Here is a 19,661-nt window from a genome sequence, read left to right on the forward strand (position 1 = left end):
TTAGAATAATCTTTTATTTTGATCTAGAACAGATAATAGCACTACCAGTTGAAACTGAACTCTTATGTATTGCTCATAATTTTGCGGATCAATCCAGGTTTTAGGAGGAAAAGTCCTTTGCAGAAATATTAGACTTCGTGATTGAGCAACCGTAGGGAAAGCCTAAGACATGGCAATTGAGGGAGTTCAGCTGAGGACAAAAACCAATGAATACTATGTTATAGAAAATGACGCAAAATAGTACAATCTGATAGCATTTGGCAATACTTGCATTACAAAAATAAGTATAATAATGACGGAATTTAATACGATAACAAAAACAACTCTCATAAGAAGTAATGAAAATTTGTCTGTGAGAGAAAAGAAAATGGAAAACGGGGGATTTCATCCATATTTATGGAGGGGAAACTTCCACAAGTGACAGCAAATTGATCCTATATCGGGTCCTGAATTTCTACATCTGATCAATTTCTACGGCTTATTTTCCAAGACTACAGTAACAGAAGTCAAAAGTCCCCATCAGCAAAAACCACACAACCTACAGCTAAACTGAAATATTTGTGTCTGATTTCAAAGTCACTAAATGTACAACCAAGACAAAACCTAGACTTAAAGCACTACACATACAGCTAAACAGAAATATTTGTGTCTGATTTCAAAGTCACTAAATGTATAAACAAAATCTTTTATTTTCTCTCATTGAAAAATCGTAATGCATTTAACGCATCATTGAAAACAGTCACATGTTATGGGATTTATCAGCTAAGATTAAATCTTCATCAACAATATTATTACCATATGTTTCACAATCACCATGGCAACTTAAACATATGCTACATTATATACAGATTTAGTTTCTGTTGATATGTCACAGGTGAAAGTATAGCACACCAACTGTAAGAACGTTTATACCTAAAGTTGTCCTTTGAATGCTAGAAACTATTAATACACTGCACATTTTTTTCTATTCTTAGCTTTCTTCTAAAATCTTGGTTCTTTATGGTCATTTTTCAATATCCCAATTTCATGCTTCACAAGAAGTTAAATTTACAAAAGACATGATATTTTCATAATTAAACAATTGCCATGATGATGCTCAGTCAGAAATTTTTATAAAAAAAGCATTTTTAAGTAGGTAATTTAAGTGGGAGGCTTATTTTCGAACATTTTCTTCAGCTTGGTAATGTCAATAGAATAGAAGTTCTTATCACACAATAAGTCGAAAATGTGATATTTTGATGACTACATGGTCACCTTCATCAGACACTGGACTCAGATGTTTGAGTCTTGGACTTATGCTTTTCTTGTGGGACTCACTCAAAGTTGGAGGACTCACTACATCTCTTAGAATTGGGACTCATCAAAGTTGGAGGACTCACTATATCTCTTAGCATTGGGACTCATCAAAGTTGGAGGACTCACTATATCTCTTAGCATTGGGACTCATCAAAGTTTAAGGACTCACTATATCTCTTAGCATTGGGACTCATCAAAGTTTGAGGACTCACTATATCTCTTAGCATGGGACTCATCAAAGTTTGAGGACTCACTATATCTCTTAGCATTGGGACTCATCAAAGTTGGAGGACTCACTATATCTCTTAGCATTGGGACTCATCAAAGTTTGAGGACTCACTATATCTCTTAGCATTGGGACTCATCAAAGTTTGAGGACTCACTATATCTCTTAGCATTGGGACTCATCAAAGTTGGAGGACTCACTATATCTCTTAGCATTGGGACTCATCAAAGTTTGAGGACTCACTATATCTCTTAGCATTGGGACTCATCAAAGTTGGAGGACTCACTATATCTCTTAGCATTGGGACTCATCAAAGTTTGAGGCATTGGGACTCATCAAAGTTTGAGGACTCACTATATCTCTTAGAATTGGGACTCATCAAAGTTGGAGGACTCACTATATCTCTTAGCATTGGGACTCATCAAAGTTGGAGGACTCACTATATCTCTTAGCATTGGGACTCATCAAAGTTTCAGGACTCACTATATCTCTTAGCACTGGGACTCCTCAAAGTTGGAGGACTCACTCTATCTCTTAGCATTGGGACTCATCAAAGTTTGAGGACTCACTATATCTCTTAGCATGGGACTCATCAAAGTTTGAGGACTCACTATATCTCTTAGCATTGGGACTCATCAAAGTTGGAGGACTCACTATATCTCTTAGAATTGGGACTCATCAAAGTTTGAGGACTCACTATATCTCTTAGCATTGGGACTCATCAAAGTTTGAGGACTCACTATATCTCTTAGCATTGGGACTCATCAAAGTTGGAGGACTCACTATATCTCTTAGCATTGGGACTCATCAAAGTTTGAGGACTCACTATATCTCTTAGCATTGGGACTCATCAAAGTTGGAGGACTCACTATATCTCTTAGCATTGGGACTCATCAAAGTTTGAGGACTCACTATATCTCTTAGCATGGGACTCATCAAAGTTTGAGGACTCACTATATCTCTTAGCATTGGGACTCATCAAAGTTGGAGGACTCACTATATCTCTTAGCATTGGGACTCATCAAAGTTGGAGGACTCACTATATCTCTTAGCATTGGGACTCATCAAAGTTTGAGGACTCACTATATCTCTTAGCATTGGGACTCATCAAAGTTGGAGGACTCACTATATCTCTTAGCATTGGGACTCATCAAAGTTTGAGGACTTACTATATCTCTTAGCATGGGACTCATCAAAGTTTGAGGACTCACTATATCTCTTAGCATTGGGACTCATCAAAGTTGGAGGACTCACTATATCTCTTAGCATTGGGACTCATCAAAGTTGGAGGACTCACTATATCTCTTAGCATTGGGACTCATCAAAGTTTGAGGACTCACTATATCTCTTAGCATTGGGACTCATCAAAGTTTGGAATTGGTGTTCTGGACTTGCCTTTAAAAGTCCTAAAATATTACTGAGACAAATGACCAGCGTAATTTAAGCCCACTAAGACAGACATCCATAGTCTATAAGACGATAAGGAATCAACCATTTTTCCTGTCTGTACTACAATACTTTGTACACAAAGGTAGAAAATGGTGTGAAGAGATGGTAAAGAGATTACAGAAAAGAAGTAAACAAGATGGTAACAAGCTCCTGTAGTTCATTCAGCTATGCTTTAATGTTTAAAAATTGGTCATAGATGTGCACGAGTCTATGGCCCCAAGACCAAGGCCCCAAAAAAACACCAAGGAAAAGAACAAACAGAATGACAGGACAGGTAGTCATCCCTTACATCTATGGCCTGCCAAAAACCATGCAGAGGAAAAACAGTGGTCATGGTGTTTTATATAGCCGTGAAACCTTACATGACTTTCCGAAATGACAGAGTCCATGAAAGGGGAAAAACACTCAGAAAGAGAATGTGGCAGAAAGTGTACACAATATCAGATGCAAGAACTGCGAAACATCGTATATCGGAAAAACTGGCAGGAGTTTCCAGATCAAAAGCAACGAACAGGAAAATGACACAGAATCCCAAGAATGCAGAAAATGCACCAGACCAGAGTGAAAGCAATCTCAGTCCAAGATTAATCGGCACTTCAGATCATTCAAAAACATATCATTGACTAGGAAAGTTTTCTAGAACACGGACAGAGAAAACTTTTTCAGGAGCTGGAAAAATTAACCACCCTTTTCATAACACTTTTTTCCACAAAACTTAACTGTAACCGCAAATATCATAGCAATAGTGTTAACATTGGATCTCTGCTCTTTACTGAGGTCTTCTGGAAACTGTATGAATCATACACAAAATGTCAAAGCAAACAGTTCCAAGACAACTGTCTCATCCTTTGATTCCCAAAAGGAACATAACTCTCTATTGATTTTAGGCAACACTCATCAAATTGTCACCACACATCTTAAGTTCTAAACATCTGTTCTTATTCCTTTTCCAACAGCCAGTATGTGAATACTTTCTTTATCCATTACAATGACAAACTCCAGAAATCTCTCGAAATACAATCAATATGCTTTAATTTGATTTATTGTAATTTGTACTGAGATTTCAAATGAATATTGTATAGTTATTGAAGGGAATGCTAAGAAGACATAATTCTCATGAATATTCACAACAAACCTGACAAAAGCATCGATGGTAAACTGAATTTTTTTTTCTGTATACCATCCTTTCTGTCAATACAATATTTTTCAGAAAGCAACATTTTTATTTTATGACTGTATTCAGAATTTGAATAATTTATTAAGATGTTTAAAATTCAAATCATAAATAACAAGTTTGAATTATTTATTGTTGAGGACAAAGGTGATGTGAATCCCAAACTATATACATGCATATTGTTACCCATCAAGGACCCAAACAAACTGCCCTTCACACAAATCCCAGATTTGTCAGCATGCCATACTGCAGGTTAATTTTCAAGGGTTATGTTGTATACTACTTTCAATGTTAAAATAATAACATTGCGAAAAAAACATATATATCTAGAAAATAAAAATAACATTGAGGTCAATAGGACATTACAATAATTTACATGAAAAATGCATCCTTTCTGCACTAAGGTTTTTGTAAAACTGAAAAAATCTGTTGAACTGAAAAAACAAATATTTCAATATTTCTTTTCTACTGTAAGACTTACATGTTACCGATAATTCTAAATATAACAAACAGATACTATATTTATTTAAGTCCATGCCTGGTAATAAGCCCATTCTCCATCATTGCCTTGCAATTGGCCGATTCCATACTATGAGTCAGAGAAAACAGACTTGGTATGTAGTAATTTATGCGGTAATATTAAGACATTTCTCTGTTAAATTGTTGAATAAATTAGAACACGTCAGCAAAATATATACTTGGGTAATCCCTTTCATGAATACTTAAGTATCAATGTTTGACAAATTTCTCTAACTAGTAATGGTGACTTTGACCTTGACATCAAACACTAGCTGAAACATTAACCTATTCAAAGTTTTCTCAAAGATGAGTTTGCATGAAGTTCCAACAAAATCTCATAAGAAATGATGTCGCTAAATATAACTTAAAAAAATTAGGAGAGAATGGAATAGAACATGACAGGACAGGGACCGGATGGGACAGCCATATACAAATTCTAGTTTGTTGCATGAGTTCATGATTACAAATGACTTTATCAATTAATAAATATTTTCTGATTTGAATCAGTTTATCCTGTCATTTATCAACAAAAGTTCAATTTGTAAACAAATAATGAATATTTATCTTTATTCATTGGGAAATTGATTTGCTAGCAAATTTTTACCTGCAGTATAAGTAGGCACAAGAAATATGCATTGGCCAGTCGCTGGAACTGCTCGAACATGTTCTTCGGTAAGAAGGTAAACATGTTGTACTTGGTGGTACGTATATAGTTATTCTGTAACGAGAAGAATGGAGAGGTTTTGATTCAAATTCTTGAATCCAAACTTCTTTGATATTTCTTAAAATTACTTAACACATGAAGTGTACATTACAAGGTAATTCTCAGATGAATGTCACAACTGTCTTCAAAATTCGTAAGCCTGAAATTGCTATGGCTATAAAATCATCTGTTACGGAAGGACAATATTAATTCCAAAATCAACAAAGGGCAATAACTCTGCTTATTAGGAAACTTTAGCCAAACCAAAACTCAACTTTAGAATAAAACATCATTTTCTTACCAAAACATGAACAAAGGACAAAAACAAAAGTGCAAGACCAATTAAATTATATTAGTCACAGACAGTTCTCAAGATATTACTGTAAACAAAGCATGGAAAAGAATAGTTAAGTTATACTGGACATACTCTAGAGAAATTGGAAATAACTCATGGTTACTTAGCTGCTGTATACTGTATCTAAGCAACTCGATCATTGTCAGACAGACAAACCAATAAGATCCTACAAAGTTGAAACTTGTTTTCTTGAAACTCAAGGGACCATGGAAAATATTTCAATTTAGCTGAATTTCGACTCCAACAAAGGGTCCAAATAAGGTTGACAATAACAGTTTCCTGACGTTGATTACAGTTAAATGATGTACAGTCTACAGTCTAGCATGCAAACAGCGTAATTTAATCTCTTATTTGAAATGGCAATAACTTAACAGAAACAAAATAATGATTAATTTCTCTCTTTATTGTTTATTCATCCGAACAACAAAACAATAACAACTCCAATTAAATACAATTGTACTTATGTTGTTCTGTCCTGCATACTTGCACACTACTCTTACTGACCAAGCACATATAGATAATATATTTTACGAAATGACAATAAAAGAAATTAAAAATTAAAATTTGCTTTTGATATGCTACAAGAAACAATGTGTTCAGCTATAGATCATATGAATACAATTTTATTATGAGCAAATAATCACATGAAAAACATGGCACTAGAAAAGTCTTACGGGTTATAGAAAGCCTTATACAAGCACTAGACTAAGCTAATCACAGATAGAAATAGAGATTGATATCTATTAATGAACAAGAGACCCACCGGCCATAACGGTCATCTGACTACAAAAACAGTAGGGAAAAGGGTTATTTTTTCAACTTTTCATGAATTCTTACTAAGAAGCTGTTTTCCATGATGCAGACAATAGTTTTGGTGAGGAGTAGGTAACTGTAACAAGTGTTACCTAATTTTTGACAGTAAAGTTGGAGCTCAATCTAACTGCTGAAACTTGAAAAGAAGTTTGAAATAGGTACAGGAAAACCATAATTGACAAGTTTAAACAAAGTAAAAAAATAACAACACTTTATTGGCTCCAAATGGCACCAGTGGAACTGGAAAAGAAGTTTAAAATATGTTTTTAAAGATGGCAGCCATCTTGGATTCTGACCAACCTGTAAAATAACGACACTTGGTCATGATCATTTCGGACAAGTTGCTCAATCCCACTGGTGAAACTTGAGAAAAAGTTTGAAATAGGTGTTGCACAGGAAAACCATGACTTCACAATCATCTTAAAAATGGCCTCCGTTGCTGCTAAGTCAATGTTTTGATAAGGTTGAAAAAGAACACCACTTTGTTGGCTACTTTTCCTTAACATTCCCACCAATTTTTAGCTCAATCGCACTAAGGGAACTGGAGAAGAAGATTAAAATACGTTTTTCGATATGGCGGCCATGTTCGCCATCTCTGATTTCAGACATACCATCTCCGGGTCATTTTGTGCATGTTTGAGCTCAATCCCACTGGTGGGACTTGAGAAGAAATTATAAATGTCAAAAGTTTTCACATAGCATACAATGATGGACAAAGCACAATGGTTACAGGGTATCATGACCTATAAATACTTTCAGGATTTCAGTGTCCAAACACTAAATCTTGTTCTCTCGAAAGTGTGTGGATTAGATTTCGTCAAAAAGTTTGTGATGGTTTTGTCGTTGTATTGTTCCTGAAGAAGCATGCAACCAAGCTAAATGTTTTCATGTCTTGTGTAGATGCGCTACTTTTTTAATGCAGGTAAGTCACTGCTACAGGATGGTGACACTAATTAAGAAGCCAACTTTAAATTAGATAATGAAACTAGTAGTTAAGGGCCAGAGACCAAGCGTTGTGCAGACGATGGACCTATACATAATAATCATCCATATGTTACACACTGTTTCTACTTTATGTATCTTGGCCTATTGACTGATTTCTTCAGAAGATGTTTTGACAAAAATTAATTTTGAGACAACAAATGACTTTTCCCTTGCTTTCCAAATGATGGGACTAAAAAATCACTTTGACTCAACCCAAATTTTGACTCAATGAAATTTGAGTCATCTGAACTAAAATTACAAAGATACAGACAGAAAAAAATCAGGACTTGGAAAATTATTTCGACTCATGCGATATCGAGACAAGTTTCAGCTGTATATCATAATCAATTTCTGTCATTACAAGACAAATACGACCAATTGAACACACGAGACAAAATCTATTGAGGACATTGTGAAATGTTATGATTTTGAATATAAAGAAAATTAGAAATCTCTCCCTAATCTAATTTCAAACAAGGTAAATTTGAAAAAAAAATCATCTCTATTTTAAATATGGTGTCAGATTTAACTAACTTATGATTGTCTAATCTAAAAATAAAACAAATCCTTTAATCAGGCAGACATTCCTATATTACATATATTTCATGTAAATTTAAATACTTACTGCATACATAAACTGCTTGTTGTGTTCTGGGTCATTGGCCCTGATGTGCCTCTCCAGCTCTGAAATCAAAACAAGAAACAAAACAATTCAAAAGTGATAAGTAATGACAGATGAGCCGGGAGATACTGGAAATTTGCCATAAAAGTGTCAGCAATAACTTTGTACAGAATGTACTTCAGCATTTACTCTGTGTCATCATTTCGAAATTTTAGCCATTCAGCCATGTCTCTATTTCTCTCCTTGTCTTACTTTCTCAATCCAAAAATGCTTCCCTATCTCCCATCCTCACCTCCCCAAACCCCATCCTAACTCCCTAACCTCCATTGTCCATATCTGCATTCCTATCTCCCTTTCCCTATCTCCCCCATCAATATGCACACCCTATTCCTCCTCTTGCCTTACTTCCCAACCCAGTCTGATATCTCCCTCCCCAACTCCTCTCCCTAATCCATATCCAAATTCTTATATCCCTCCTGTCTTTTGCATCTCCCCATTCCCTATTTGTGTCCTTATGTCCTTCTTACTGCACCCCAACCCTATCTTCCTCACCTCATTGCCTCTTTTCCTCACTGCCCTCCTCACCCCAATCCATGACCCTTAATTCCTTCCCTCTCTTCCCCCACCTCATTCTGTGTTCCTTAATATAATCCCTCCCCTTTCCTCCCCTCACATCCATCTGTGTCCTCATTTTCCTCCCAGCATTCCTTTACCTCATCCAAACCCCATCAAAACCATGTCCCATAATCCTTATTCCCATCTCCTTCCCCCCATCCCACCTTCTCTAACTGCATCAATATCATTATCTGCCTTCCCCATTTTCTCAGCCCCCTCCCCCAAAATCAGTTTCCCTTGGTGATTCCTATCATCTCCTCCATTATAAATTTCTCTATGAGAACAGATATATTTCAGTAAACACCAGATGTGGCCAAGATCATATGATTTATAAAACAGGTATCATAATACCATTATAACTGACAGCATTTGGTCCAAAATGGTGCTGATTAATGCGTTAGACAGCTTAATGACGATAGCTTCTATCAGGGGATTGATAATCAAATATCTGTGATCAAAGACATACGGATTAAAACAGTAGAAAATATATCTGTGAAGATAATAAGACAACTCCTAACTGGTATTGATTTCATGCAGTATGTATTTTTTTCATCAGATTAAGATGCATGAGAGTTGCGTCACTGAAAAGTACAGTCGAGAAAATATGGAATCGGAATATGACAACAACTATCTAAGTGCAGCTGTATATCTGGACTTACAATATTATAAATCAGATATACCCCACAACAGCTCTGTCTCAACAGTATCATGGGTAGGCTAGAAGTAGTATGTTCTGTAAAGCTTTAGCTACAGAACGGGAGTACACAGGGTGGGCTTATTACAGCACATTGAAATAGTACTTGTTTTAAAGCTCATACAGCCTACTGAAGAGCAGTAGATTGAGTGGGCTTATCACCAAGCATGGGCTTACAGCAACATTTTACTTAGAAAATATAAGACTCTGAACTTGAATAGACCATTCACAATACCTTAGGTTAAAGCTATCTTATACAGACACAACCTGCTGATACATCCATACATTACAGATTCCCAATAAAACTTCATCACCATCTATATATTTTAGACAAAAAATGGGATATATTTTACTTTGATGTTACTGGAACGTGATCGGAAACTTGTTATCAAAAGTTGAAAATGTCGCCATGTACAAATATGTTTAGTCAGGTAGGATGGTTATCTCGCGACATTTAAATTTCAACAATAGTTTTTCTCTTTAACTTTAATCAGAATTGCAACAAACTCCTGGGCTATCATTATAATCAATATTGTTTATAACATTGTTAAAAACGAGTTGATTTACTTTGCCTCTTTTTTTTCAAATGACACATTGTTAACAATGAAAGTGTAGTCCATAGAGCATCAAGTCTACACAACCTCTAGTGTACATATCTAAAGTGTGGCAGCTGGTTTCATATACACAGTCCTACCTGTGGCAGTTTGTATTTCTCATGTCACTAAGCAACAGACCTATCTGCAATGTAATGGTTGTGTTATTTGTCAAAACAATTAACCACAACTGCTCTGTATGGCATATCATGGGCCTCCCATATGTTGTTCTGTGGGGGAGCCAGTAGCTACTTTTGAGATACCCAGCCTCAAAATGACCATGGCATTTCACAGGACAATAAACCCATCAAAATTAATAAACGCAATTGTCCAATTTGAAAGCTATTCTGAATTGGTCTTTGTTTTCATTTAACATATAAACATATGTAAATATTTCTGTGATTTATCATCATTTCACACTAAATGTCATAGTATAATTAAGAAATCCTTGATTGGTGTCAAGCTCTGAATTTTGCATTTTTGGTACTGTATCAATAAATAATTTTCCCAAAATATCCTAAAAAAATTTTGCAATGTTTAAATGGATTGTTTACAGAACAGCTTAATTAATTGCAAACACAGACAGCAATAAATGTTAAAAACTAATGATAAGAAAAAATCGATGTTAGAAATAATACCACTACAAACCATATCCAGCATCATGGATTTTCTGACGACCGCAGCATTGAATGAGTGGCATAATTCCTTTACAGAGAAATATTCATCATCATAACACGGTTGTCAATCCAAGTCCAGAATAATCACACCATTTACATAACTAAACACGGTTGAGTTCCGTTAAGACATCAATGAAGTGTTACACATCAATAACATACTGTATCCTGTGTGCTGGTTCACTCAGATCAATTGCACAGCCACTTTTCTAGCTGGCTTCATTTACCATCGTCAACCTTTCAGCAAACTCCACAATAATAAATGAAGCTTTGTGACTCTTCCCCCCTTAATCTTAACGAAACCATTCCAAACAAAATGCGTTCTCTGATAACCTATGAATTGTTATCAATTCGATCATGACGGCAGTTGAGGACTCTTTACGATTCATGCCATAAACAAATCCTAGGTATCTTTAACCACAAAGACGCTACTGCTTCACTTCAATTTCCATAATAACCCAAAAGATGGCACTCATACTCTTCATTCATCCAGTTGTACAGCTGTATCATCTATGTAGTATTTTACACAATGTTGATGGGTCACAGACCTGTCCCTGGTGTGATAAACCATTATGATCTCTACTTCTGTGGAAATTCTCTTGAGACCAACAAACTGGTTGTACATGACATGTCAATCAGGAGCAGAATATTCGCATAATGGCAGATAATTGGTCCACAATAGAGAGCTCCAGATTTACTGCGCAGACTTAAATATATATATACATACATATATATACACACATCTAGATATAAAGTTTCTGATTCTAATGCATATGTAAGTATTCAAACTATTGATTTTTCGCCGACAGAAATGTCAAACAATTTATACCAGTTTTAATAGGTCTAAGGATAATTCATTTTTTACCCTCCTTTATATTCAAAATCCATCTCTGCTGTAAAAATTCCCTTGGGTCATTCCAAAATTATATCAAAGCTGTGCTAAATCAAGAGTCCAACCCACACCTAAAGGTTCTCTAGTCTAACAGAGAACAAGAAAAAAAAAATCAATATAAAGCTAGAATGCTGTTCTTTTCTCTTCAAATTCATCACATTTATTTTTGACATGTGATTCTCAAGTCACTTTTCACTAATATCAACATTGAATTTACTTTCATTAAGCACAATATTCAGCATGCGATTTTCTGTTACTTGATTACCACAACTTAACCTGCCATTCACCATTATTCAGCACAGTTAGTCAATTTAGTCACTGTAACTTAGCAATATAACATTGAGCACACAAAACATAATTTAATCTGTCACTAGTATTCTGTACACAAAACAATGGTTTAACTAGGCCTGTCACTTATAAACAGCACACAAAATATAGTCTACCTGTCATTATTCAGCACACAAAACATAATTTCATCTGTCACTAGTATTCCGTACACAAAACAATGGTTTAACTAGGCCTGTCACTTATAAACAGCACACAAAACATAGTCTACCTGTCATTATTCAGCACACAAAACATAATTTACCCTATACAGCTGAGGGAACATTTTTAATCAATCATTATCTATATTGCATGACTATAGCAGCTTCTGAAACTCCCTCAGAGACTCCAGTGTTCATATACTGTTACCAGCAGAAATAAAAGTTTAAAGATGTTAATTAAAAGCGTAGCTGGCTACATGTAGGGAATTCTTAAAAGTGGAAATATTCCTACTTTCTTCTTTGACAAAAACCCCAACAAACTACAAACTTCAAACCTATGTTAAAGGCCACCCTTATAAAAAGGCCACTTGCCTATAAAGGTCACTACCTCATGCCCTGTGTAATGCAGTTTATAGTAACTCAACCTCTATATAAAGACCACTTGTGTATAAAGATCACTTTTCACTGGTTCTTTGAGTAACCTGACCTTTACAGACAGGTTTGACTGTCCTTGTAACATCAAATGAACAAAAAAAAACAGATTCCCATCCAATACACTCTTGTTGACATTAAAATTCTTAAAAGCATGTTTCATGTAATCTTCATATGATAATATAAAAAAAAAAATCTCAAAAACAATATTGATGTCTTAATCTTATAAGGCTACAAAGAGTTCAAAGTTCAGACCAATTAAATAAAAAACAACGAAAAATAACATCATTTCAACAGAATTATCAATAAAACACAAATGCAATAAACTTACGCCAAAAAAGAACAAAAGGATTATATTCTCAAAACAACATGTTTAGAATTACAGTTCACTTGAAATCTTATTTATTTCACTGAAGTTTTGTATCGTATTTATATGCCAATAAGCCCACTGGGGTGCATTACATATAACTAAAAGTCAGAAGGCAGGCTTATTACAAGACAATCAAATAGCATTGGTTTATAAAACCAGTTAACAGTAATATATGGGTGAGCTTATTACAGGCATGGGCTTATTGCTTTGTGTATATATAATCTATTCAGTAATATCAACCGTATGGTCCAATATAGGTACTGGATCCTAACAAATTGTCATTGGATGTGAATTGCTCGTATAGATATATGTTGTTTTTTATGTTCTATGTATATGATGTAATTCATGTAATTTGTGTCTTTTAAGCAGCAGGTTGGCTCGAAAATTTGTTAATTTGCTTGTCCATACTGGCTGCTTTTACTTCATTGATCATTTATATGTAATAAAAAAAAGACCTAATGCTTTCCAGTGTACCACTGACTTATTATTTCAAATTCGGTGCACTTATGTCCAGAAATTATTTTAAATTTCATATTTATCATTATCATTAGGTATCCACAGCCTTGTAAATCTTCTGTCACCCTGAATTAAGTATGGATTCTAATGCTGGTCATACCTGTATCAACCACGCCTAATACCATTCATATTACTTATGGTCTTCACACATACAACTGTTACTAATGTACATATACAGCTGTCATGGATTAAATCTGCGCCATCTGAAAACTTCTCGTAAGATATGGTTACAACTCCTAGTTGTTTACATCTCCAGTGTAGTCACCATTTGTCAGTGTTACAAATTCACGGTGGATTAACAAGTCCAGAAAAGGTGTTGTTAAAGATTTACTTTTTATAAATATATACAAACACATACACACGAACCTCCATCTAAAAATCGTCTACAGTAAATTTCCAGTACAGTATTTTTGGATTTCTATAATACACTATCTGTTTTCTACATGTCTATCATTAAGACTGTCAAGGAGATTCCCTTTCCTTAAGTACTCATAATAAGTCCATTAATGTTGACCTAATTAGATTTATACCTCATTATATTTCATAACATCTTGAATGATATATTTGCATATCAGAGAACTATAGCGCAATATCAAATAAAAACTTTGCCTCTCAATGTCAGACTAAAGTCTCATTTTTTCATCAGTTAAAAAAATCACTGAGAAATCATTAAGATTTCATCTCATATTTTCTTAAGATCATCATTTATGGGTTTCATTCCAACTTATTTGACAAAAGTTATCTAACCATTAAGATAAAATCAAACAGGAACAACTAAGGATCAAAGAAAACATATGTATGAAATTTGAACAAGATCTATGCTGTTGTTCTCAAGAAATAGCAATAACAAGCCTTCGAAGTCGAAATCAAACATTGCCGCTTTTGGACCATTTTGTTTTTCTGATGAGTCCCAAAATTAGATGGACATAACTAGGGACCAAAAGTAACCTATCTATGAAATTTCAGAAAGATCTACATAGTACCTCTAAAGAAATAGTGATAACAAACTTGCAAAGTCAAAATCCAAGATGGCCATCAGTTTCTGATCAGTCCCAAAATAAGATGGGCATAACTAGGGATCAAAAGTAATCTATCTATGAAATTTCAGAAAGATCTACACAGTAGCTCTAAAGAAATAGTGACAACAAACTTGCAAAGTCAAAATCCAAGATTGCCGTCTGTCGGCCATTTTGTTTTTCCTATCAGACCCAAAATTAGATGGGCACAACTAGGAATCAAAAGTAGTCTATCTATGAAATTTCAGAAAGATCTACACAGTAGCTCTAAAGAAATAGTGATAACAAACTTGCAAAGTCAAAATCCAAGATGGCCGTCTGTCGGCCATTTTGTTTTTCTGATCAGACCCAAAATTAGATGGGCACAACTAGGGATCAAAAGTAGTCTATTTCTGAAATTTCAGAAAGATCTACACAGTAGCTCTAAAGAAATAGCGATAACAAAATCAAACTGGCACAACTAGGAACCAAGGGGAACGTACATATGAAATTTAAGAAAGATCCATTAAGTACTTCTCAGGAAATGGCAATAAAAATATGTCAAAGTTAAAATACAAGATGGTGGCCTGTCAGCCATTTTATCTTTTTGATCAAACCCAAAATTGAATGGGCATAACAAGGGACCAAGGGGAACCTACAATTTAAATCTAAGAAAGATTCATTCAGCATTTCTCAAGAAATAGGGATAACAAACTTTCAAAGTCAAAACCCAAGATGGCTGCCTTTTGGCCATTTTGTTTTTCTGGTCAGTTCAAAATAACATAGTTACAACTAATGATCAAGGGGAACCTACATATGAAATTTGTGAGAGATCTATCTCTTACTTTTCGAGTAATAACGATAACAATCTTCATTGAAAAATGATGGCTGCCTGTCGGCCCATTTTTTTTTATCAGTCCAAAAATCAAACGGGCACAAATAGAGACCAAGGGGTACCTACATATGCAATTTGAGAAAGATACATCCAGTACTTCTCAAGAAATAGCAATATGGACAGACAGACAGGCAGACCATGGACCACAGAGGCAAAGTGATTTGAATGGGCTAAATTTTTTTTTCAAATGTAAGTGTTTGAGACAGTTTTGTTTACTGTTGCTTTACATCCTATTACCAGGGTCATTTAAGGATGTGTAAGGTTTGGGTGGTGGAGGAAAGCCAGAGTTCCCAAAGAACAAAAGGCCTAAGGGCCTAAACAGTCATCTGACTACAAAAACTTTCAACAGAGAGAAAGGTTATTTTTTCTACTTTGAATGAAATCTTACTTAGAAGCTGTTTTCCATGATGCAGCTGATAGTTTTGGTGAGGAGTAGGTAACTGTAACAAGTATAACCTATTTTTTGACACTAAAGTTGGAGCTCAATCTAACTGCTGAAACTTGAAAAGAAGTTTGAAATAGGTGTTGCTCTGGAAACCATGATTGTGCAGTCATGTTACAAATTGGCTTCCTTGGCTGGCGTATCGAAGTTTTGATAAGGTTGATAAATAACAACACTTGTGGTGGCCATCTTGAATTTCAGACATACCCAAATAATAACAACACTTGGTCAGGACCAACTCAGGATCATTTCATGCAAGTTTGAGCTCAATCACTCTGGTGGAACTGTCTGTTTGAAATGTCAAAAGCTTACGCACAGCGGATGGCAGACAATGACAGACGACACTGCTTTTGAAAAATGAAAATTCCAGACAAAAAACTCTTATTCAAGCATAACGATAGTAATGGAGCTTATATTATCTCCCAACACTTCAATGGCATCTCTTCAAATGGGATTTTCTCTCTGTAATCTCCCAAAGGAATGTTACAATCCTATACGTTTTTAGCCAAACAAATCCATCCTTAAAATCTCTTTTTCATCTGGTATATAAAAGCCGTGCCAATAAGAATCTATGACTTTCACAACAACTTTTGATTCCTTTGGAATGTTTGTCTTATTTTCTCTGACAAAGCATTTGCATTGATCTGACAAAGTACAATCCTTCAATTGATTTGTGTCAGAAGTTCAGGATTTAGCTACCAACAGTATGAGATAATGCCAATCAGATCAAGCTCACTGAAAATAAGTGTTCCGTTTTGAGCTGACAAATCCTTGCAGTTGACATATATTAATTATGTGATAAAGAGGCCTCATTCTTACCATTCTCCACAATCAATACAATGGCCAATACAATCATTAACAACAATCCATACACACTTTTAAACAACAAAACACAATTTCTCATTTGTCAAATGTTGGAGTCAAATGTGTCCTTGAATTTACCTTAAATCTGTTATATCGCTTCATCACCCTATTCCAAAGTTAACGATTTTTTTTCTACAAAATTACTCAAATTATCATTTATTGCAGAATTTTTGCACATTGTCACTGCAATAGGAGTGTAAACATTGATGTCCGTGTGGAATAACAGCACTTAACGTTGGGACGTTGTTCTATAAACTTGTTATGACAAATAGCGTCTATCAGTTTGAAAAACATCAATGGGAATTAACATGGCATCACGGCCGGCATACTGCATGATAATGGGGTACCAGAGGGGAAATTAATCTGCAAATATGAAGGGTCTTTGGGGCTGTATATGGGGTATGACGCTGGTGTTCACAGGCCTGGAAAATGTTCCAACTGGGAAGATTCAGATATGCAAACAGGGGGACAATTTTAATTGGAGTTGATGTTTACAAAGGGTCATGAGAAAGACACAAGCATGTAAAAAAGTAGTATAGAATAAATGAAGGCCAGTGAGGTATAAAGGGTTTTTTGAGGTGAAAGGCCAGTGAGGTATAAAGGGTTTTTTGAGGTGAAAGTCTAGAACATATGGTTTTCTAATGGAGATGAGTAATCACCAAAACGGATGGGACATTGAGGCTCACAATCTGTTGATTTAGACTCCATACAAGAGAGTAAATGGGGCTCCAGTGGGGAAATAAGCCAGTGACTGTTAAAAGTCTTGATAATATACCAATGACTTAAGTCTAACTATCTGTATGCAACAAAGTGTCCAAAATGATGATAGAGATATGAAGAAGTTAACCTGCAGAACTAAATCCTAAATTATAGCATGTCACTGAGACAAGCATGCTAAAATGTTACTGTATTTCTCCGGCAATAAGCCCATGCTCGGTAATAAGCCCACCCTCCCTTTCTGCCAACTCCCATGCACAGGGGGGATGCCCGGTATTAAGCCCACCCCCAATTTTTGACCTCAGCCGACCTGTTCCGGTCGGAAGACTTACCGATCGGGAGAATGAACTGAGCAAACTGGACTGTTATTCTGTCGATGATTGAAAGACTTCTCATAGAATTTCTGTCGTGTTTGTTGCATCATATGAATACAAAACAGTCTTGTTTTGTATTGTGCTGGTGTTTGTAAGATTGTTGCATCATAAAGTCAAGTAATTATAAAGGCCATGCCCGTTGAAGTCGGGTGTCGCTATAACAATGGCGCCTAATGACACCTAAAATAACATCAGTATTTGACACTTTGAGTAAGAGCTAGACATCTTGAGATCAAAGGTGCCGTAATGGGATAAATAAGGAGAGGTGTCTTGCTTTCATCATTCTACAGTCATCATGCCTCTTAGTCGTAAGCGCTACACAGTGAAGGACAAGATCGACATCGTCCACTGGTTTCGAGGGAACGGCTCGAACTATTCCGCCACACAGAGGGAGTTTGGAGTTGACCGGAAACTCATCAGAACATGGAACCACGATTACGACAAGCTACTTATGAACTCCGGTGGGAAGACAGGATCCCTGAAGAAGATTGGTGCAGCGACGCCACCAAGGTCTATGGAGCTTGACAATGCCGTGTTTGAATGTTTCGTGGAGGAGAGGGCCGAGGGACGAGCCGTGACTAATTATATGCTACAAGCTCAGGGCCGCATCATCGCCAGCCAGCTTCGAGTTGATGGTTTCATCGCATTCAACGGCTGGCTACGCAGATGGAAGAAGCGCTTTTCTGTCGGGATTCGCCGCGGGAGGACATTGATGGTACCAGGGCCGATGGTTTTCTGTTTGATTCAGAAGAATCCGACGACGAGACTCTTCTGTTCGGTGGTTTTGATCGTTCATGAACTTTTATTAGCCTAATAGACACATGTGTGACTCATTGACAGTGCTATGGTGATTTTGTTGTATTTGTTTGTTTTACTTGATATGGAATTAATACAAACCTGTTTTTATATATATTTCTTCTAGTTCTGATTTTAATCATCCAGTAACCAGTCTTCGTTCGCCTGAATAGATTTGTTCATTGATAACAGTAGTGAAAAATCCAAGATGGCGACTGAGGATATCGGTCAGGTATAGGCTCTTATCCGGCAATAAGTCCACCCCCTACTCTTGACTCAATTTCATGCACAGGCCCCCTGGGCTTATTGGCGGAGAAATACGGTATGTATTAAATATCAATGCACTGTCAAGTCAATGTCATGTTGTGACAATATAAGGTCAATGTCATTCTATGACAATGTAAGGTCAATGTCATGTTGTGACAATGTAAGGTCAATGTCATACTGTGACAATGTAAGGTCAATGTCATTCTATGACAATGTAAGGTCAATGTCATACTGTGACAATGTAAGGTCAATGTCATTCTATGACAATGTAAGGTCAATGTCATTCTATGACAATGTAAGGTCAATGTCATACTGTGACAATGTAAGGTCAATGTCATTCTATGACAATGTAAGGTCAATGTCATACTGTGACAATATAAGGTCAATGTCATTCTGTGACAATGTAAGGTCAATGTCATACTGTGACAATGTAAGGTCAATGTCATACTGTGACAATGTAAGGTCAATGTCATTCTATGACAATGTAAGGTCAATGTCATTCTATGACAATGTAAGGTCAATGTCATTCTATGACAATGTAAGGTCAATGTCATACTGTGACAATGTAAGGTCAATGTCATTCTATGACAATGTAAGGTCAATGTCATACTGTGACAATATAACGTCAATGTCATTCTGTGACAATGTAAGGTCAATGTCATACTGTGACAATGTAAGTTCAATGTCATACTGTGACAATATAAGGTCAATGTCATTCTATGACAATGTAAGGTCAATGTCATACTGTGACAATGTAAGGTCAACGTCATACTGTGACAATATAAGGTCAATGTCATTCTATGACAATGTAAGGTCAATGTCATACTGTGACAATGTAAGGTCAATGTCATTCTATGACAATGTAAGGTCAATGTCATACTGTGACAATGTAAGGTCAAT

At 35.8% G+C, this 19,661-nt stretch overlaps 1 protein-coding gene across 1 annotated transcript in view; it reads right to left on the reverse strand.

Moving 5' to 3' along the window:
- LOC132565292 (phospholipid-transporting ATPase ID-like) overlaps window positions 1-8,960 on the reverse strand; it is a 33,107-nt gene extending 24,147 nt beyond the window's left edge. The window contains exons 1-3 of the mRNA XM_060229931.1: window positions 8,921-8,960; window positions 8,145-8,203; window positions 5,269-5,382 (exon numbers count right to left, since the gene is read on the reverse strand). Of these exons, the coding sequence (XP_060085914.1) occupies window positions 5,269-5,382; window positions 8,145-8,203; window positions 8,921-8,960 (213 nt within the window). The remainder of the gene's footprint in view (window positions 1-5,268; window positions 5,383-8,144; window positions 8,204-8,920) is intronic.
- Window positions 8,961-19,661: the final 10,701 nt, after the last annotated feature.

The sequence above is a fragment of the Ylistrum balloti genome, unplaced genomic scaffold, assembly GCF_031769215.1.
Source record: "Ylistrum balloti isolate Yb309-2 unplaced genomic scaffold, AGI_CSIRO_Ybal_v1 Utg369710, whole genome shotgun sequence".
Classification (NCBI taxonomy): domain Eukaryota; kingdom Metazoa; phylum Mollusca; class Bivalvia; order Pectinida; family Pectinidae; genus Ylistrum; species Ylistrum balloti.